The 20405-nt window shown below is 40.4% G+C and overlaps 1 protein-coding gene across 2 annotated transcripts in view; it reads right to left on the bottom strand.

Moving 5' to 3' along the window:
* grin2aa (glutamate receptor, ionotropic, N-methyl D-aspartate 2A, a) overlaps positions 1 to 20405 on the bottom strand; it is a 187072-nt gene that overhangs the window by 61037 nt on the left and 105630 nt on the right. For both annotated transcript variants that reach the window (XM_074655240.1, XM_074655239.1), the window contains 2 exons: positions 8015 to 8181; positions 1973 to 2401 (listed from right to left, as the gene is read on the bottom strand). In XM_074655240.1, coding sequence (XP_074511341.1) covers positions 1973 to 2401; positions 8015 to 8181 — 596 coding nt within the window. The remainder of the gene's footprint in view (positions 1 to 1972; positions 2402 to 8014; positions 8182 to 20405) is intronic.

Genomic DNA, 20405 nt, shown 5'->3' with positions numbered 1-20405 from the left:
AATCCATCTCAAACGATGGCTTAAAGGTCCAGTGTGTGGGATTTCAGGGGATCTATTGGCAGAAATGGAACATAATATTCATAACTATATTTTCATTAATGTATAATCAACTCAAACTAAGAATCGTTGAGTTTTCGTTGGCTTAGAATGAGTCCTTCATATCTACATAGGGAGCGGGTCCTCTTCCCTGAGTCCAGCATGTTGCTCCGCCATGTTTCTACAGAACGGACAAACCAAACACTGACTCTAGAGAGAGACTTTCACGTTTTATTTGTTACCTGAAGGCCACCGTAGTTCTCCGACACTCTTGAAGAGGGAGGAGTGAGCGAAGGGGCATTCAGTTTGTTGCAATCTGCAACCTCACCACTAGATTCCACTAAGGCAAACCAGAACTGTGATCACTTTTAACTTGACATGTAGCAAAATGCATTTTATCTTTTCTAATTGTGTATTGTATATTTGTATCCGTATATTGTCCCTTGTAATACTTCTGTTTTTGTTACCTGCTTAGGGACTACAGATGTAAATTAGCATTCTTGCTAACTCCGGCGTGTTTACATCTTGTACTTTTATACTGATGTTCATTAAAAGTGCATGTAAATAAAGTTATTTCAGCCGTATTTCTAGCCTTCATCTGAGACAAAAGCAAACTCATGAATGGTGACATGATTAAGACTTACACACTGGATCAATATCCATTATTATATTGATGCACAGTGTTTGACAAAATGATGACTATTAATCTTTAAGGTGAGACACTACAGGAAAAAACATTGTTTTTCAGGCACTGGTCAATTTTGAGATTTTGGGCTATTTTGCTTCCATAACATGTCTGCTTTCAGACTAGTGGAAAGAAAACATCCAAAATACACATTTAGGTGTTTATTTTACTACGTTGTCTATTTGCGTCTGTAGATTTCTCGTAAATTCACCAAAAGTTAGCATAAGTTAATGCCTTATTAGTATATTTAAACATAAAATTTCAGAAAACTTGTGATACAAAAATAATTGTCTCAATGTAAATAATCAACTGGGGAAGTTTCATGGTGATATCTATTAGCTAAACCCTATTCACCTGTAGTGTCTCCCCTTAAGTTCAGCTAAATTTGTTCTTCTTCTCAATCATTTCCTCATTTCCGCACCTTGTTGTTGCACAGTAGAGACAGACAGCTTTTCTGATTGTTGTTTTTGGTAATACATTTTGAAATTCAATTTTGTCATTTAGACTTGAGATTCCTAATTTCACACTTCATTATTATTAAAAAAAACAACAACATTGGGATGTAAACACAGGTTGTGTGTGCGTCTCTCCCTCCTCTGCCAGATGGAAAGCCAGACAAAGCTGGCAAGACCTGCAACATCTCCCACTGGCTGCTGGGGAGCAAGCGCATGATGAGAAGGAGAGCAGAAGAGAGTGAATGGGAGACGGAGGACTAAATGAGAAGAGGAGCAGAAGGACTCATCAAGGAGCTCTTCAATTTTGGAGAGCACTCATTTGTAGCGGCTTCCCGCTGTTGTACCCCAGTCTCAATTTCTTCCCTACCCTCTTTCCTCACTGCCTAAATAACAAACTCCCTCCTCTCAACTCCCATTCACCTCTTTCATTCTCTCACTCCTACACTTCCTCTTAGCTCTAACTCTCGATCCCTTGTTGTTTTTTTTATCCAGTAATTGCATCTTTCCTCAATCTCAATCTTTGGTGGAAACTTGGTGGAAGTCTCTAATCACTAGGGGTGAAAACAAACTCTGTGGCAGGAAGCCATGCATTCAAATAAACATCCACACACACACATTTCATGTGTATTTACAAAGCCACTCTCTTTAAGCTATAAAAATACCTCATGAAATCTTTTAGAATTCTGCTGTTTCTATTTTTCTGCCCCCTTAAAAAAGACTACACTGTGTTTCTAATCATCATATAATAGGCATGAATGCCAAAACAAACACATCCACACACTCCTTCTTTACTTACTTGTGTAACGCACTGGGTGGCAGTTTGGACGTCTTCTCCAACTGGCCATAACAGGACGTCTTGGCCTCGGGGATGTCGCCATACTCCTCCAACATGGCCGCCGCTGCCGACGTTATGATCCCCAGACCATCCCGAACACGCGCCTCCAACGGGTAGTCCCAGTCGTCGTACGACACCGAAATCATCCCCGGTGGGAACGCTTCGGGCGTTAACTCCGGGTTCCCAGTGGTGAGCGACGGCACAATCCAGATGTATCCAAATCCGGTGAGGCCCAGGGAGCGAGCCTCCTCCAGGATGTAGACCGCCTCGTCCTTGGAGCAGTAGAGCAGGACCACGGGGGACTGGACCTTCTTGAGCATGATCTGGGAGCGGCTGTCCTCCTCCACCGCGTCCAGGATGATGATGTTCTGCAGGTCCCAGCCCACGAAACTAAAGCGGGGATAACGAGGACAGGAGTGAAATGTTAATATTTAACTAATAGCCTATTAACTTTGCTCAGGTGCCGGCAAGGGCAGTTATAATTATCCATTATAATTAATATCATTGTTAAGTGCGATCTGAATGCTAATAGGTGTAAAGTGCTTGTTGTCAGGGGGAACACATTAAGGCTAAATGGAGAATGCAAATGCTAAAGCTGGTCCCGTATAATGATGCTCAGCAGGTTCCAGCCCACACAGCTAAAGGACAAGGAGAACAAACACTGGCCTCTGATGTGAAAGGGCCTGTGGTCAATGTGCTAATTGGCAACAACAGTTACCAGAAAATAATGCTGTTATCAACGTGGAGTGCAACTTCTGTCATGCCTCTTGGACAAAAAAAATATTAAAGAGGACCCTTTATGCTTTTGTTCTTTTTCCTCTTTCCTTTAGTGTGTTATATCGTTTTTTTGTGACTGTAAAAGGTCTGCAAAGTTACAAAGCCCAAAGTCCACAGAAAAGGGAGTTACTCTCCCACACAGAAACACTGCTCCTGAACTGCCTGAAGTCCTACCTATTCTTCTGTAACGTGGTGATGTCACTGAGGAACATATTTGCGTAATACCTGCCTAGCGGCTAGTTTGGCACTCCCCCAAACAGAGCTAGTTAGAGTGGAGCTGAAGCAGAGTCTGAAGAGTTTAGTTCGGTTGACCAATCACAACAGAGTGGGCCAACTGACCAATCAGAGCAGACTGGGCTGGGAGGCGGAGCTCAAACAGAGCGTTTCAGACAGAGGGTGAAAAGAGGTGCTGCAGCACAGCCGGTATGGGAAAAATAAAGCAGTTTTTGAACATTAAAGCATGTAAACATGTTCTAGAAGAAACCCAAAATACAAGTATGCACCTGAAATTAAGCATAATACTGTAGGTCCTCTTTAATATTTATTTACTCCTGCACAACCATGTGGCTGAGTATGCTTTTACGTAGAGATTTTCCTCTATGGAGAGCTGAAACTTAAATGCTTAAAGCAACTGTGAAGGAAAACAGATCTGTATATTTCCAAAGCAAATGTTTTGTATCTAGTTCTGTAGCCAGGGTTACAAGCGCTTAATAAAATGATGATGTATTTGTAGAGTATCTTTTTTCATCCAGGGGGGCAGGCTGCTCTTTTTCACAACGTCCAGAGCGATAACATTCAGCAGGTCCCAGTGCGCAAGGCTAAAGAGCAGCAGAAACAGAGGAAATGGTGGTTATGTTTGTAGAAAATAATATATCATAAACTGGTAGCATGCAGTGGTATCGGAAGTACAGGCCCTTGATGGCAGAGCTGGCATAGGGAGGGACAAAGACGGATGTACAGTATGCACACACACTGGAGTGTTAAAAAGTGTGACACACGATAGGGAAAAGAGGGAAGCAGTTAACAAGCGTGCAAGAATCCAACAACAGACAGGTAGTGTAACATGAGAGTGGTTTGGGACTTGCTGTCCACTTCTTGCTGTCCAGACTGATAATGGTCTACTGGTCCCTGATGACAAAACTAGTAAAGAGAGACAATGATACAAAGAGACACATTCAGGGGTAAAAACAAGTATGGGAGAATGTAATACCTCAATGTAAAAAAAATAAATAAAAAAGGGTTCAGGAAATACGTTTCATGTATTCTGCGCAGAAATCTGAGAACACCTAGTTACAAATGTTTGCTTTGAACCAAGCCGACCACCTACCGAGTGAACACTCATCCTCTTCATTAAATAAATCATTATATAGTTGTGGATTTATAATAATTTTTACCCCTCAGCAAACTCTTTACTTGCAGATTAATCACCTTGGTTGAAACTAGGGCTGTCAAAGTCGGATGTCTAATTTCTTCAACGTATTAATGTGAAGATACTGGCAACATATGAAACTAGAACACCTAAGGAATCTATTGGTACAATCATGTCATACTAGCTTATCGTGAAAGGAGGTTAAATAACGCTCCAAACTTACACAAAATTTTGGTGAGGAAAAACTGTCATGACCAATTTTTAAAGGGGGCCCTTGACCTTCTGACCTCAAGATATGTGAATGCAAATGGGTTCTATGGGTACCCACGAGTCTCCCCTTTACAGACATGCCGACTCTATGATAATCACATGCAGTTTTGGGCAGTCAAAGTCAAGTCAGCAGAATGACAAACTGACAGCTGTTAGGCTTGAGTTATGATTTGAGCATATTGTTTTATGCTAAATGCAGTACCTGTGAGGGTTTCTGGACAATATTTGTCATTGTTTTGTGTAGTTAATTGATTTCCAATAATAAATATATACATACATTTGCATAAAGCAAGCATATTTGCCCACTCCCATGTTGATAACAGTTTTAAAGACTTGAAAAATTGAAAAAAAAAGTGTGATTAATTGGCGATTAGTCATGATTAACTATGTAAAATCATTCGATCCAGATCATGAAGGTAAGTGAAAATGTGTCCAATGCCTGAACAACCATTCCTGTCCATAAAAACAGCTCTGTCCCTTTTAATCTGCAGATTATACTGACGGGCACACCACCGACCTACAGTACCTTTCTGCATTCCTGCACCAGACAGCCTATATAATTTACTTAGCTATCCACAAAATATATTCCCTCACTCTCACGTTATATATCTGGGCATGTATTTCATCTAAGCTACTGTTTCCATGATAAGGTCGGCCTTGACTCACTGAGTTGACTAGTCCAATTTTCTGTTGTGCATGATGGAAGTTCATTGGTATTAAAACTGTCTGCCCATGACTAAGTCACTGCGAACCAGCTGAATGCTGACACAAGAAATAATAAGCCCAATTACCTGCAATTACCCCGTTGTCGATTTCCTGTTTCATAACTGATGGCCATTATTTCAACACTGAGGTCAACATCACTTCTGGAGGTGGTACGGATATTGACATTGGGGATGTTAAGTTACTTTTCTTTATTACAAATCTGTAACACTGCGGAGCTATCTTTCACTAATGTATTGTAAATACATTTATATGGAGTGGATATTGATTGGCAGTAGAAGCATAAATAAGGCGCTTGGACTTGCTGGAAGGGAAAACGTGTACAGGATCTGATTCCTATTTGGGCAGATTATAGTGACACATTTTCAGTAGCGAAGGCTTCCCAGTTTCCTGATAGCAACACCTGTTTGAGGGACAAATTCATAATCTCAGTCAATCAGCCACTTAACCATCTGTCGCCACTCTACTTGTAATTAAAACAATTGTATCCACCAGTGTTACCAAATACAGACACAGGCAGAGAGTTTTTTGAATCGCTGTTTGGTTTGACATAAAGAGTAACTGCTAATGAAAAAGAGTCTCCTCAGCTGGGTTTTAATATATCACGGGCTCAGGCGCCCGCCCTTGCCAACATCTCAACACTGCTGAACATGGATCATTAATTTGACTTTTTTCTACCCCCAAAAAAATGATGGCTTGCCGTTCTCTTCAGCAGTTTTTTTCTCTCTCCCTGCAGAGAGCTACAGCATCAGTCAAAATGACCTAAAGGTGCGGCAAACAGCCAAACGGCATGTGTAGTAAACCTACCAGTCGTCTACATTCATTTTAAGAATGCTGATGAAATCCTTTAAGAGCTGACTTTCTTTGAGGTACATACCGTACAGTGTGAGTGGAGGAGATGAAAAAATACAAGGCCAACGCATTGTGTGCGGTGACTCTTCTAGAAAGTAATCTTTCTCATTCTCTGGGGAAATGTGCAGTGATAATGGAGAAGATTACACACAAAATGGGGAAATGGGTTTGGAGAAATGCCTGTGCTAGGAGTGTATCAACTCTTTAGGAAACATAACTACAGCAGCTTGTTATCTTCAGTTTTTCTTAGTGCAAGCTGTTGGCATTGAGAGGTGATTTTGGGAACGATGACACAAAAGGGTAGATGAGGTGGAGAAAAACGGCCCATTGCTCATGTACTTCATAGATCCTCTATTAAGGTTATGTTCCATATAGTATCATGTTGAAGTTGTTTATCTGCACTGTAAGTTAATGTGTTTTTCCTGCAAGGTTCAGTAAGCGTAATAATCCTGCAACATAAAGTCAAAGTCAACAGCCTTAGTCCTTTTAGCTAGTGGTGTGACAGTTGGTCGGTTGGACCACCAATTTGGTCCAGACTGGAATATGTCCAGAACACTTAGATGGATTGCCATGAAATTTGGTACAGAGATCAATGTTGCCCAGAGGATGAATTCTAATGACTCTGGTGATGCCCTGACTTTTTTTTCTTACACCACCAGCAGGTCAAAGTCTTTACTTATCCAGTGAAATATCTCAACATCTACTTTATGGATTGGCACAAGACATTCCAGATTCCCAGGAGATGTCTCCTACTGACTGATATTTCCTCTACTGCCACCATGAGGTTGATGTTCGTGGTTTTGACTGAAATGTCTCGACCAATACTTTGGTTATTACAAAATAACTTGCAAAACTAATAGCATTCCTATCCGCTTTTGCTGTACTTTGTGTTTAGTCTTAATTAGCATACTAACAAGTAAGGGATAATGTACAGCGAGCCGGTCATTGTTGTGAAATAAACCCTGACAGGGCGATGCGGCACGCCGACTTATTACACGACTACTTACTTAAGAAATCAATATTTTGACACAAAAACGGTCCTCCAGAGTCTGACATCAGAGCTGCGCCCATAGTAACGGTCTGTTATACATAGCAACGGTCTGCTATAAAGAAATAACGCTGTGATGGACCAATCAGAATCGAGTATTCAATAAAGCCGTGTAATAAACTAAATTAAAATGGTGAACATGGTAAACGTTATATTTGCTTAGCATCAACATGTTAGCATCGTCACTGTGAGCATGTTAGCATGACGTAATTAGCATTTAGTTCAAAGCGCTGCTGTGCGTAAACGTAGCCTCACAGAGCCGCTAGCATGGCTGTAGACTGTTTGTCTTGTTACAGTTGTCTCTCCTTCTGACTTTTATTTAAGTTTACCTGACCAACTCTGTTTGTGCTCTTTATCCAGAAGTTCTCCAAATTAGAGCTGCAACGATTAATCGATTAGTTGTCAACATTAAATTAATCTGCAACTATTTTGATAATCAATTAATCGGTTAGAGTAATTTGTTAAACTGTCTGATTCCAGCTTCTTAAATGTGAATATTTTCTGGTTTCTTTACTCCTGTATGACAGTAAACTGAATATCTTTGAGTTGTGGACAAAATAAGACATTTGAGTACGTCATCTTGGGCTTTGAGAAACACCGATTGACATTTATCACCATTTTCTGACATTTTATAGACCAAACAACTAATCAATTAATCAAGGAAATAATCAACAGATTAATCAACAATGAAAATAATCATTAGTTGAAACGCTACTCCAGATAAAAGGGAAGTTTGCCACTTGGTTGTCACTGCTAGCAGACCAACTTTAACAGCAAATGCATCCACATCAGGACCAGTTAAGTACAGCACCAATGGGATTTCATTAATTCTTCATTTCGCTGCATCATCTTGTTGGCTACAGTTATCCAATGTAATAATAATCAGATATACAATCTAAGAAGATAAATAAAGATGCAAATAAAACTGGGGAACCGTGCAAGGCTGGTGTGTAGTTGATCCTACCTGTTGTCCACGGTAGTTTTTAGGATGTTGATGAACTCCTGGTAGCCGGGGAACTTTGACGTGACAATGGAGAAGATGTGCCAGTCGTACTCCTCCATGATGTTCAGCATCAGCAGAGCCTCCTGCTGGATGGAGGCACCGAACTGGAAGAATGTTGACTTCACATCCTGAGAAAAGATGGATCCGGGGATAAGGAGAGAGGGAAGAAGACATTTAGTTGAAGACATATCTGGATTTTTGTCTCACTTCTCTTATAGCTACAGTATAATTCAAACAGCACCTCAGAAATATCAATCAACAACAGAACATTTAAATTTGGCAGTGCACAGACACTCTTTCACACACATACACACACACACAGATCGAGAGTAATAAGCTTCTCGAGGAGGAAATATATGGATGAGGGGCTCAGAACAATTCAATTAAGCCTAAATTGGATTGGTGCGGTACAGGCGGGCTGCAGAACTCTGTGGGCCTGGTTCTGGGGAACGAGGGTTACATTCACTCTGAGTCACTCGTATCCACTCCATTAAACCCGACTCAGAATCATTTGCCACTTAATTTAGCCAAACTGAGACACAGGCTTGGGCAGAGCAGACAAGCACTATTACAGGTGGACAAATTAACTCCATTCATTTATATTGAAGGTTTGGTATTAAATGACTCATTATAGTGCAGGCTATTAAATGAGGGGAAACGCACAATAAATAGTGATGAACAGTGAGGGAGAAAAAAAGAGTGAAGCATAACAAATGTGCCGATTGGCGGAGCGTTACCGCGTCTTTGGTTATTTGTTGCATGATTTGTCGTGTGTGTGAATTTCTGTTACCTTGAAATGTCAGAGAGTTCACACATGGCTTATCTTGACACCACTTGTCTTTGGCACTCTAATTATGATGGACTTGCAGGTCAGTGTGTGTGCAGGTCTTCCGTGTGTGTATGTGTGTGTGTGTGTGTGTGTGTGTGTGTGTGTGTGTGTGTACGTGTGTGTACGTGTGTGTTGCTAGAGAGAAAAAAAGAACGATGGCTGAGAGACACGGAACAAAAGGTTGAGCGAGAGACATGAGACAAATGAAGAAAAAGAGATTCTGCCCGGTGTCACTTTGTAAGATCACACCTGCTCTTAAAATGAACAAATGCGCTTACACACACTGACACACATAAAAGGAGCGCACTACATGTACACACTGCCTGCAGCCTACAGGACTTCATCCAGTGTGACTAAACTTGCAACAAAAAAAGAGAGTTGGTGTGTGTGAGGAAGCAGCTACTGTAATGCTAGGAGCTACAGTACTGGGTAGTGTAACACCACCTGGCATTATCCTCAATCCTATATGCTGCAACGCTTAAAACACATCTTGAAGAGGCCTAATGACTCAAATAAATCACTGTAGAAGAAGAGATGAAATTGATCAGTTACTATATGAGATAGTTTCATTAATCTCCAGCTGTAATTGTGGCTTTGTTTGTGGAACATATTTCTCAAAAAGCACACATTCCCAAGTTGTGCATTGTATATTGAGTGATGGTTATCTGCATCTCCGGAGACACAACGACTTCAAATGCTTAATGTGTACTGTGTGCTTCTCCAAAGCAAGATATAAAGAGCAAATAGAGCTGGGTATCGTTAAAAAAATGACATCACCAGTACCCTCAAAGTGATGCCGATACCAATGGAGTACTCCATTCGATACCCAGTTGCGTAAAATGCCATCACCACCGCATTTATTTTTATCAGACGCCACAGGCATGTCGTATAGCCATATTTTCGACTGTTTTGGTGGCATCTCGGCTCGCTGAACTGCCAACTCTGTCAAATACACCGCGCTCGACTTCACCACACCACAGAGGGTTTGGGTTGTAGCTGTAGCTAATCACATGTTGCATTAAATCGCTTAAAAAAAATGCCTGTGGTGATTGGCTGCGAGCAAAAGCATACCAAAAAAGTATTTTTTTTCTAGATCTGGGTACAAAAAGGATCGAATGCAGGTGTTGTTTGACTGGAGATGTTTCAATACTACTATACTGGGTTATATCAGTCGATACGTTAAAAGGTGCGGCAGTGAATTTAGCGACATCTAGCGGTGAGGTTGCAGATTGCAACCAACTGAAACTTCTCCTGTGTGTAGGAGAACTACGGTGACCGATACAAAAACGTGCATGGCCCTATCCAGAGCCAGTGTTTGGTTTGTCCGTTCTGGGCTACTGTAGAAACATGGCGGCCGGCTCCGTATGTAGATATAAATGGATCACTCTAAGATTGCAAAAACACAACAATTCTTATTTGCATGTGATTATAAACTAGAGAAAACATACTATTATATTCCATTTCTGCCAATAGATCCCTCTAAATGTCACACCCTGTTCCTTTAAAAAGTATGCAAGCCACTTCAAGTGGACAACTTACAGCATACTGAACTGAACTGAAGTTGACTTCATTGAGGAATCTGTGGAAATGTCAACGATATGTTTCCGCTGTTATGCTAATGAGACACACATCCTACAGTACATTGATCCAGAGAGAAAACTGCATCACTGAGTGCTGACACATAATGAGTCTATAAGGAAATAGAAGAAAAGGAAATGTCAACGTATGCTGCACCAGATCCAGGTGTTGTTTCTATATTCAAAAACATTAAACACCATCATCGTTTTGCAAAGACCATTATCGAGGAAAGGAAAGGCATGTTTTGGGGAAAATCCTGCTCATCTCCATTTCCACAGGTGTGTCTAATCTCTTAATACAATTTGAACAAAACAAAAAAAAAAGTGTTTTATGAGTATATGACACTTTCAAACTAAATTATTCCTATTAAATTATAATATGTCAATACTTTCTCTTCTTCAGTCAGTTACATACCAGTACCAGCTCTTTTCCCGTAGACAGAGTTGCCCTTGTAAGACACAGAGTAAGTCTAACACAAGTGCACAAGTGAAGAGTGAAGAGGGCATTGAGGGGATGAGAATATACACAAGCAGAAAGCAGGGACTGCGTGTTGTGGATTGTATTTGCAACCATATCAGTGCGCTGTATGTAATTTAATCGCTATATGCATGACCTAGCTTTTCATTTTCCACTGTGTTGATAGCCTCCGAATATATTCACTGTTTGCATTATTTGTGTGAGCGTGGGCGTGCGTCTCTTTCCCCCTATATCAAGACTCTTGAGTGCTCTGTAATGGTATTGTATCTGTGTGTGAGGTCGGCTCACTCGATACTCAAGTGCTCTTCAGAGGCTCTCAGTGTAGCCCTGTGTGAGTATGTGGATGTGTGTGTGTCTTCTAATGGGGTAGAATCTGAAGCAATGCTTGAGCATGGTGGGACAGGAGGGAGGTCATGCTATAAGACGTGTCACTTCCTGTCTTCATCACGGCAGTGGCCGATACTCCCACTCTTTGCTGCAATATACAGAGGACTGTGAGCAGCAAAGGGCCAATCGTATTATACATTGAATAAGGTGGCAGATTTATATGTGGCTTTATATGGAATTATTATGCAATAATGTTTTTTTTTTCCTTTTAGTCTTCAGATATTTACCACCTACACCTTCCACCTGTCGACAAAGCCGTCAAAGTCTCCTTTGATTTTATTAATAAAGTTTTTTTTCTGTTTAGTTCATGCTAAATATGCAGCTTTTCCTCTGTTTACTCCAGACTTTGTATATTCACATAATCCAATAGGTTTATAGGAATGATTTTAATTATATTAATAAGACATAGGGGAATTCTTACAACCCATAAAAGAGCATTTCATTCTTCAGTTTACCTGAAAAATCACCAAATTTCAAGATACACTGTTTTCATTAGACGGAGACAAAATATTGATGCCAAAGGCAACATTTATGCAAAATTAATTCAGCAAAAGCTAACACTGGTTGTGAATAATCTCTGAAGAATTTTGTTTCAATATTATTTTGGCAATGTTTCGTATATCTGTGTGTGTGTGCCTGCTTGTGCCTGTTTGAAAGGATTTAAGCTCCAGGAACCCCAGAAGAGCAAGCCAAATTCTACCACTAAACGGAGATCTTCCTTTTACCAAAATAATTGCTCCTTTCTGGTCTCAAACGAGACTGGGCTCGTGCCTGCGCTCATTTGTTCAGGCCAAATAATGTCTCTTTATTTCCACAGGATCTCATCACGTTCGAGCCCAACAGAGCCCGACTGGACTGCGGAGATTTGGTTTTAGCTGAATATTCTCGTTTTACACGATGCGTGATCAGAAACATCAGCTCGCAAATGAGAAAATGGTGAGCCAGGCTTCAATTCTCTGTCTCAAAAATGGACAGTTAAGGTTGGCCCACCCTATAATTCTGAGACCAGAGGCACCTCTATTGAACACTTGAGTGAAGCAGACTCTTAAGGACACTGACAACAAAGAGCTGAATAAATCCACACCTCCCTGTCTTTATTCTCACTCTCCTGCTGAGAGAGAGAAGACAACCGCGACTTCAATCCTGTTTCTGTCGTCTGATGTCTCTCTGTTTAAACGTCTCTTTCCAGGAGAAACAAAAACAAAGAAGAAGTGGAATCACTAGATTTCATGTAGCATGTATTATGATACATGCATGTGCTTCTTCTTATATTGTCTGTTTTGTTATTACGCATTACATTTATTTTTTTCTTAGAGGTTTTTTGGAATGTGGTTGAGTGAGAGAGAGAGATAGAGGAAGACATGTGTCCACGGCTATTGACGCCGACAGTGGAAACACCTGATAAGTTGAGAGTTAAATGTTCACTACGTGAAAACGTATTCGGCAAAGGCGTTTCCATAATCCATTTAGCGCATCAACTCTTTTTTAACAGACAAAAAACACCTCAAATAAGCGTAAATATATAAGAAGTTTTATAAATTTTTTGCCATTTCTATACCGCTTTTCTAATGCGATACTTCAAGATGTGCATAAATATGTGAAAGGGAAACAGGGCTAATGTGACACAAAGGAAGAACAGATATGGTAAATAAAACAAGAGATTGGAACCTAAAAGAAATGCAGAGTGAAAAGGAAGGCCATGATAAAGAATTAGCAACAAAAAACACTGAAAGAAAGCGAATGAGCCGGAGAGTGGCAGGCTGAAAAGGTTCCATAAACACATAAAATTATAGAAACAAAGAGGGAGGAAATTTCAATGCAGGGTAGAAAGAGACAAAAGAGAGACGGGTATAGAGCGGTGGAGGAGAGACTGATGGAGTGACTAAGCAGCGTATGATTGTTTCTAATTGGGACAGCTCACAATCCGTGACATCAGAAAACAGCCAATCATATCCTCTCATTTCACCCTTGTCAAGTGTGACATGTCTCTTCTTTCCAAACTCACACCTTCAGCTAGCGGCGCCCACGCAAACAAACACACACAAACACACAGTAGTCTGTCATTCGCAGCTCTTTCCCCCGTGCTCCGTCTATCACGTTCAGTCTCCCGCTCTCAAATTTCCCACTCTGTTGCATACACACAAACAGGCGCACACACACACACACACGACCACAATGACGCACAAACACGCACACACAAACAAGCACCTGCCCCGCGGGGCAGGACAGTGTGTCTAAGTTGAGATAGAGGGGAGTTATAAATAGTAGTCCTCATATCCTCTGCTGCTGATAGCATCATGCACTGTCTGGTCTGATGACACGCACACATGTACAAAAAAAAAAAAAAAAAGTCACACACACACACATACAAACACATGAGTGTGTAGTGAATTGTGAGTTTAAGTACACACTCACCAAGATAAAGGCCTGATAGTACACACGGACCGCACGGCAAAACCTGCATATATTTGCCACATAAGGGATGGCATACATTTCCACGTTTCACTTATATCTGCCACAGATGCCCTGCTGTCTGTGCAGTGCTCTGCAGCGTCCACTGGAGGAGAAACACACTGATATGACAAAAATTCCTCGGTGGCCACAGTTACTAAATATAAACAGACAGGCATAAAAAATAGCTGCAGCAAAACAAAAGAGCTCGAAATGTCTGCGGAAACAAACTGAAATGCCATGCAGACAGCACTCACCATATAAACCACCGAGACAGACAGAATCACTAGAGCCAAAACCACAAACAATCACATAATTCTCTCAGAAACAGAACGATAAAATAAGTGATTACTGCACACAGTAAATGTACTGCTTTTAGCAGACGGAGGTTTGCCATTATTATGTTCTGACAGGAAATAGAAGAAAAGTAAAAAATATTGCAAGTAGCAGCACTCATTCTATGGCTGTAGACAGAAAGGGCTTATAATATGGAGGAAAGAACCTGCCAACATTATAACTAAATAAATAAATTACTCGACACATAAATTAATATGCCATTAAATTTACCAAAAGTACTGTTAAAATAAAGGTAGGCATCAATTAATTGATTAAATGTGACATTAATTAATATTTGTTTTTAATTTGTTTTAATTGAATTTCCATTACAATCTTTATTCATTTGTATGTGTATTAATTTAACTACTCTTCTATTTATTAACTTTTACATTTATTATTTATTTATTTTTGCATTTATTGTTTTATTAATTTATTAATGTTTGCATTTATTTTTCTATTTTGTGTATATTTTTGCATTTTTAATTTTTAATTTATTTTCACATTTATTTATACATTATCAAATTGATGTATTTATGTATGTATGTATGTATGTATTTATTTATCTTATTATTTTTGCATTGTTCTCCCCCCTATTTATTTCCCCTTATCTCTCCAGGCCGACAAGCAAATTAAAACAGAAATATCAATTTATGTCACATTTTATCAATTAACTAATGGCTACATTTATATTTGGTAAAATTAATGGCATATTAATTTATTCATCGATTAAATGACTTTTGGCAGGTTCCGTCCTCCATAATATGAAATTCTAAAAGCTATTTTCTGCCATTTGTGGTCACCAAAGTGTAAAGTTGCCCACTGTATCGTCGGGTCTTTAGTGCTAAAAAATATGGCAGGCGTTGATCTGATATGAAAATGAAAAAACATCTACACATTAGAGTCTCTGATATTACATTAGAGTCATACATATATTGAAACCGGCTTTGCAGCTTGGCCAAGCTGCGATGTTTAAAACTATCCAATATATGGTACTTTTAATTTTGCAGTTTGGCCAAAAGACAGGTCTACAGTATCTCTGTATCTGCGGGGCTGGATTGGCGCTTATACAATATCGGATACACTGATGCCAAACTGATCCACAGAGTGTAGAAAATGTATACTGTAATCTACAAAAAGTGACAATTTATAGGCTGGCACCACTCACTTCTGCCTCCCACAGCATATTTTAGATGGGAAAAAAATAGACCAATTACATGCAGGCCAATTAGGAAAGTTGAAACTTTGCTGAAACAAGTGCTGCTTGGTGGGTTGGATGAATCCCAAATTAAAGGAATCAGGATTCAAGCCATATTTATTTGTTTTCCAAGGTATATTCTGTATGTTTGCCAAATGAGCAAGACATCATTAAACTGACAATTTTCGGCACGAGGAAGTGATATCATCACCTTTATTAAGAGAAAGCGAAAACGGCCAACCAATGGTGCCGAGGCCACGTAATATCCAACAAGTAATGAACCTTTTTTTAATATCCTCTGTCAAATACCATAGACCATGCAACGATATGGGCAACATACGTATGTGTAGAAGACGGTATAAATTCAGAAATGTACATACTGGCTAATATCTGATTGTAGAAATACACAGTTTAGAGAGCAGTGCATACAAAAACAATCAAAACACAAAATGTAAGCATGTTCATACTTCTATGTGGGTTGAGAAAACCTTCTGAACTCATTGGTCTATGATCATTCTTTAAAATCAATTTCATTATGTAAACATGAAGCCAAAACAATATAATTAGGGCCTAAGCATCACATGGACGAGGACTTGCTAAATTCAGACAAACTGGCTTGATAGAGACAAACAGCTGTCACATGTGGAATCCAAGCCACAGTAATGTGATGGATGTACACACATATTGCCCATTTTTGTAGCAGTATAGTATTTGCAAAAGTGCAAAAAGTGAACAAGAAACGTGCGTACCAGACATGTTCGGCATGTATTTAGAACACCAAATCCAACTCTAAAGCAAGGATTCTCTTGTGTGTGTACGTCCTTCACATATCTCGAGAACCGTTCATCCAATCTACTTCACACTTGACGGGTGTATTGCAGGGCACCCAATGACGTGCAGTGTCGAAGTTGGCGCAATTTGGACACGTTCGATATTAATAGCCTTACAGCTGGGGTTATTCCTATGTTCCCCAGATTTATGTGGCACATAATGGGAACAAAGGGTCCTATCTTCCCCAGTTCTATATGCTCTCCCAGGGTCCTATGTTCCCAAGGTCCTACACAGTATATTCCTCCAACCCATTCTCATTCCCAACTCATCACATATGGATGCTTGGTCAGAACCCCTTGGCGTCACTTTAGACAACAAAACTACTTGGTTAGGTTTAGGAAAAGATCATAGTTTGGGTTAAAATAAGTATGTTTTTGACAACCTGGGAATGAGAATGGGCTGGTTCCCCAGCTCTATATAGCACATAATGGGAACCTGAAAATGATGTTCCCAAGCTCTCTGTGCTTAATGTGACCTGGGCTAACTCGTCAAAGGGAACATAGCATGGAGATGAACATAGGGACCAGTGAAAATGAGTCCCTGAATACATAAAACCTTTTGAAAAATATACTAAAATGTGTGTTAACAGAATATTGAGCTCGGGAAGATAGGACCCTGGTAACATTGGACCTTGGAAACATAGAACCATGGGAACATAGATACGCTACCAAACAGCTTCAGGGCTCTGCGGACTGAGTCGAGCATGTCGTTCACACACAGCGGCCCTTTACAGGCCTTTACGTTCACTTTTGTTGCTGGATCTTGGACACACTAACGTTACAACCAAACTCTTCTTCACTTTACTGGCGTCAACGAGCAGCACTTCCGGGGCCGAGCAATCGACCCGCTCCGAAATTGCCATCGCACTCCAAACGGGCACGCCCCAAACAGGCACTGCACTATGTAGAACTGCACAAAAAAAAAAAGTCTCCTTGTTTTTCTTTCCATCTCATTACGACTAGAGAGAAATATCATTGCGCTAACAACATTGCTTTGATAGTGTCTTTTACTTACTCATTATGCGAGTTTACTGCATTCCTCTGTAAATGGTTCTGACATACTCTTATGACACTGTGGAGGTTTATTCAGTCTTTACTAGATTACAGTGTTTTTAGAACAATAAGCAGATCTCATGAAGGCACTGTGAATATGAGTGTGTTCTCTTTAAGTGTGTTTGTGTGTAGCGGAGGGGTGTTAATAAACTACTTGGTGCGAACAGAGGGGGAGCAGATATCCTGTGTTTGTTTTAGAGAATAATTACGGGGAAACAGCAGCCTTCAACTGCAATAGAAGCTATACACACACACACACACACACACACGCACACACAGATTATCAAACGAGGCTGCATTTGACGTCAGAAGAATATTTTTGGCATGAATGCAGTCCATTTTAGAAGATAGCACACATAGAGGGAGAAAGAGACCTATTCAAAGTTTATCACAAAGGAGCAGTGTCTGTTCGTGCATGTGTGTGCGTGTGCGTGTGCGTGTGCGTGTGTTGTTGCTGTGGTTCCTCTGTCAGGACTTTTTAACAAGCAGTCGAGCCCCCACGGGGGGAAACACTGACAAAATAACATCATCCCTCTCTCTCTGTCTCTATCTTTGTCTCTCTGTGTTTGCCCTCTTCTCCCACTCACTCTCTTCTCTAATAAGTCCAATATCCTTCCCTCTCTGTGTCTTTCTTCCTTTCCGTTAACTCTCTGTCCAGGGGCTCTGTCTTTTCTCGCCTTTCTCCTTCCATCTTGCCCTCTCCCACCCACTCCCTATCTCTACTAATAAGGCCGATATTCTGCTACACTCCTCTGGGACCTAACCTTACAACTATAAGCCGCAATAGCTGTTATCAGAGCTGGGAGTGTACATGTAACTGCACAATTTACCCAAAGATCATGTTAATGAAAAACAAACAACCAAGTATGACTGATTATTATCTAGAGATGTGGGCTGTCGGATTGTATTTAGATGTAACACAGCAGCTCCCAACCTAAGGGTCGGGACCCCCACAAGGGGTCACAAGATAATTATGAGGGGTCGACAGATGATTAACAGGAAAGGAAAGCAGAAACATACATATATTTCTGCTACACATATCATGCTTATTTTGCTTATCTTTACTTTGTTTTTTTCTTGAGGAGTGCTAGATTATAATATCTTTTTTTGCAACTCAAAAAGGATATCCAATTCGGAAGTGCCTTAAGCTTGCATTCTTTCTAATAGCCTGCAGGGGGCGACTCCTCTGGTTGCAAAAAGAAGTCTGATTGTATAGAATTCTATGAGAAAATTTGCTTACTTCTCACTTGATTTATTACCTCAGTAAACATTGTAAACATGAGTTTATGATCTCAATCGCTAGTTTCAAGTCTTCTTCAATACAAGATGTTCAGTTAGTAAATTATGGTCCCATTTCGAGTAAAATAGACGTGGCTACTTTGTGATTGACAGTTCGCTACCACGCCGTTTCCGGGTCTGGGCTTTGTCTTAGAACTTTAATCCTTTCATAGTGTATTTTCAGGTCATGAAAGTTAATTAGAACCTTTTTGGTCGCCTAAAAACGTCTCCAGCGTTGTATTGTACTTAGCTCCACCCTCTGGTGTCACTTCTGGTTGCAAAAAACCAAGATGGCGACGGCCAAAATGCTAAACTCGAGGCTTCAAGACGGCAGTCCACAAACCAATGGGTGACATCACAGTGACTACATCCAATTCTTTATGGAACTGTTGATAAGTGCTTACACACATAGGGGTCATACAAAGGTGAGGGATACTGCTGTACTTTCTCCATTCTTGGTAATCTGATTACTGTACTCTCTTCCTCCACATCCCCGCTTGTTATCCATCTGTGCATTATTATGCCTGCCTTCGCCAGACTTTGACATACTGTACATTTCACGCCTGTCACATGCGCACAACTTGTTGGTATTATCATTACAGCTTCCACAGTCATAACAGAGTCATCATTAGGGAAAATTGTCATCACTGTCAATATTGCCACCATCAACAGCCATAACCATCATAATTATTCTCTTCATTTTAGCTGTCCTAACTATCCTAATTTCATTCCTCCCTGCAGCTCTTCTTCCATTTTTTCCTCCTTATTTGGCTTTCCTTTCCTACCCTCCTTCCTTTTTTCGTACCCTTCAATTATCTTTTCCTACTTCCTTAGTGCATCTCTCTCCATCTGTCCCACCTCACACGTTGGCAGGCTTTTGCATGAACACAAAAGAGAGAGAAAAAATAAAAATCCAACTGGATGAGCAGAGGGTGCTAATCACAATAAAATAGGGCTTTGAATTAAGAGTCGCAGCACAGCCCAATCCTCACCGCGGCGGTGCTTTATTGAATACATAATATTTCGACAAGAAACCTCTTTGTCGGGATTACTTGTTGAAACATGTTTTCTTTTTTAAAGTATTGAATATAGTAATCCTGTATGGAGGCACTCAGTGTGCAGCCGCCTTAAAGGGGTTTTAAAGAATTGAAGCGTTTAAGATGAGAGTTCAGCGCACGGTGACGGGATGTAGAGAGATGAAATCGTGAACCTAATCTCAGGAGCTTGTTTATTAGGAGAGATAATGCACACGAAAGACACGTATACGGTTCACGTGCATTAACTCAAACATAAAGTCAGAAATAACCCACACGCACAAATAAATGCTTGTATTTGTGGTCACGCTGTGATGCTGAAGTCTTGTATGTGTGTGTGTGTGTCTGTGCCAGAGGGCTGTGTATCATGCTGAGTTCATTCCAAAGACACAAACAACATAATATAAAGCTCAGCTCAAACAGAATTGAAGAACACCCACTGCCCAGGAAAAACAAGAAAATCAAAGGGCTCAAAGGGCAGATTTGCACAGGAACAAAACACCTAGACCTGCATTTATGGAGTCGTAATGCAGCCCAGGAAAAAAAAGAAAATTCTGAGGTGACGCGAGGGAGCTCGAGTACTGGTGTGAAATCATTTTCATGTTAATGTCACGTTTTCGGGAACAACATCAGAGTAGCTTAGCTGAAGCACCTGCACAGCACAGCAATGAGGGACTGAGTTTGATCTTTCAGCTGGCGTACATGTGGGAAAAAAGAGGAAAAGGGAGCAGTGCCAATAAGAGGAGTAAAAAGAAATTTAAATGAGGGAAGATGTGACTTCAGTTCAGTGCAAATTAGCTTTGCCAGGTCAACAAATATTTTGATGTTGAGCAGATTGCCCGGACCAGATGTTCCCAACTTCAACTTGAGATGACAATTTTGTTCACCCGGAGTTCACGGGAGG

This window comes from Sebastes fasciatus, chromosome 13 (assembly GCF_043250625.1).
Source record: "Sebastes fasciatus isolate fSebFas1 chromosome 13, fSebFas1.pri, whole genome shotgun sequence".
NCBI classification, from domain to species: Eukaryota; Metazoa; Chordata; class Actinopteri; order Perciformes; family Sebastidae; genus Sebastes; species Sebastes fasciatus.
Note: the sequence above shows the minus strand (reverse complement) of the source record. Positions and strands in the feature narration are given on the sequence as shown.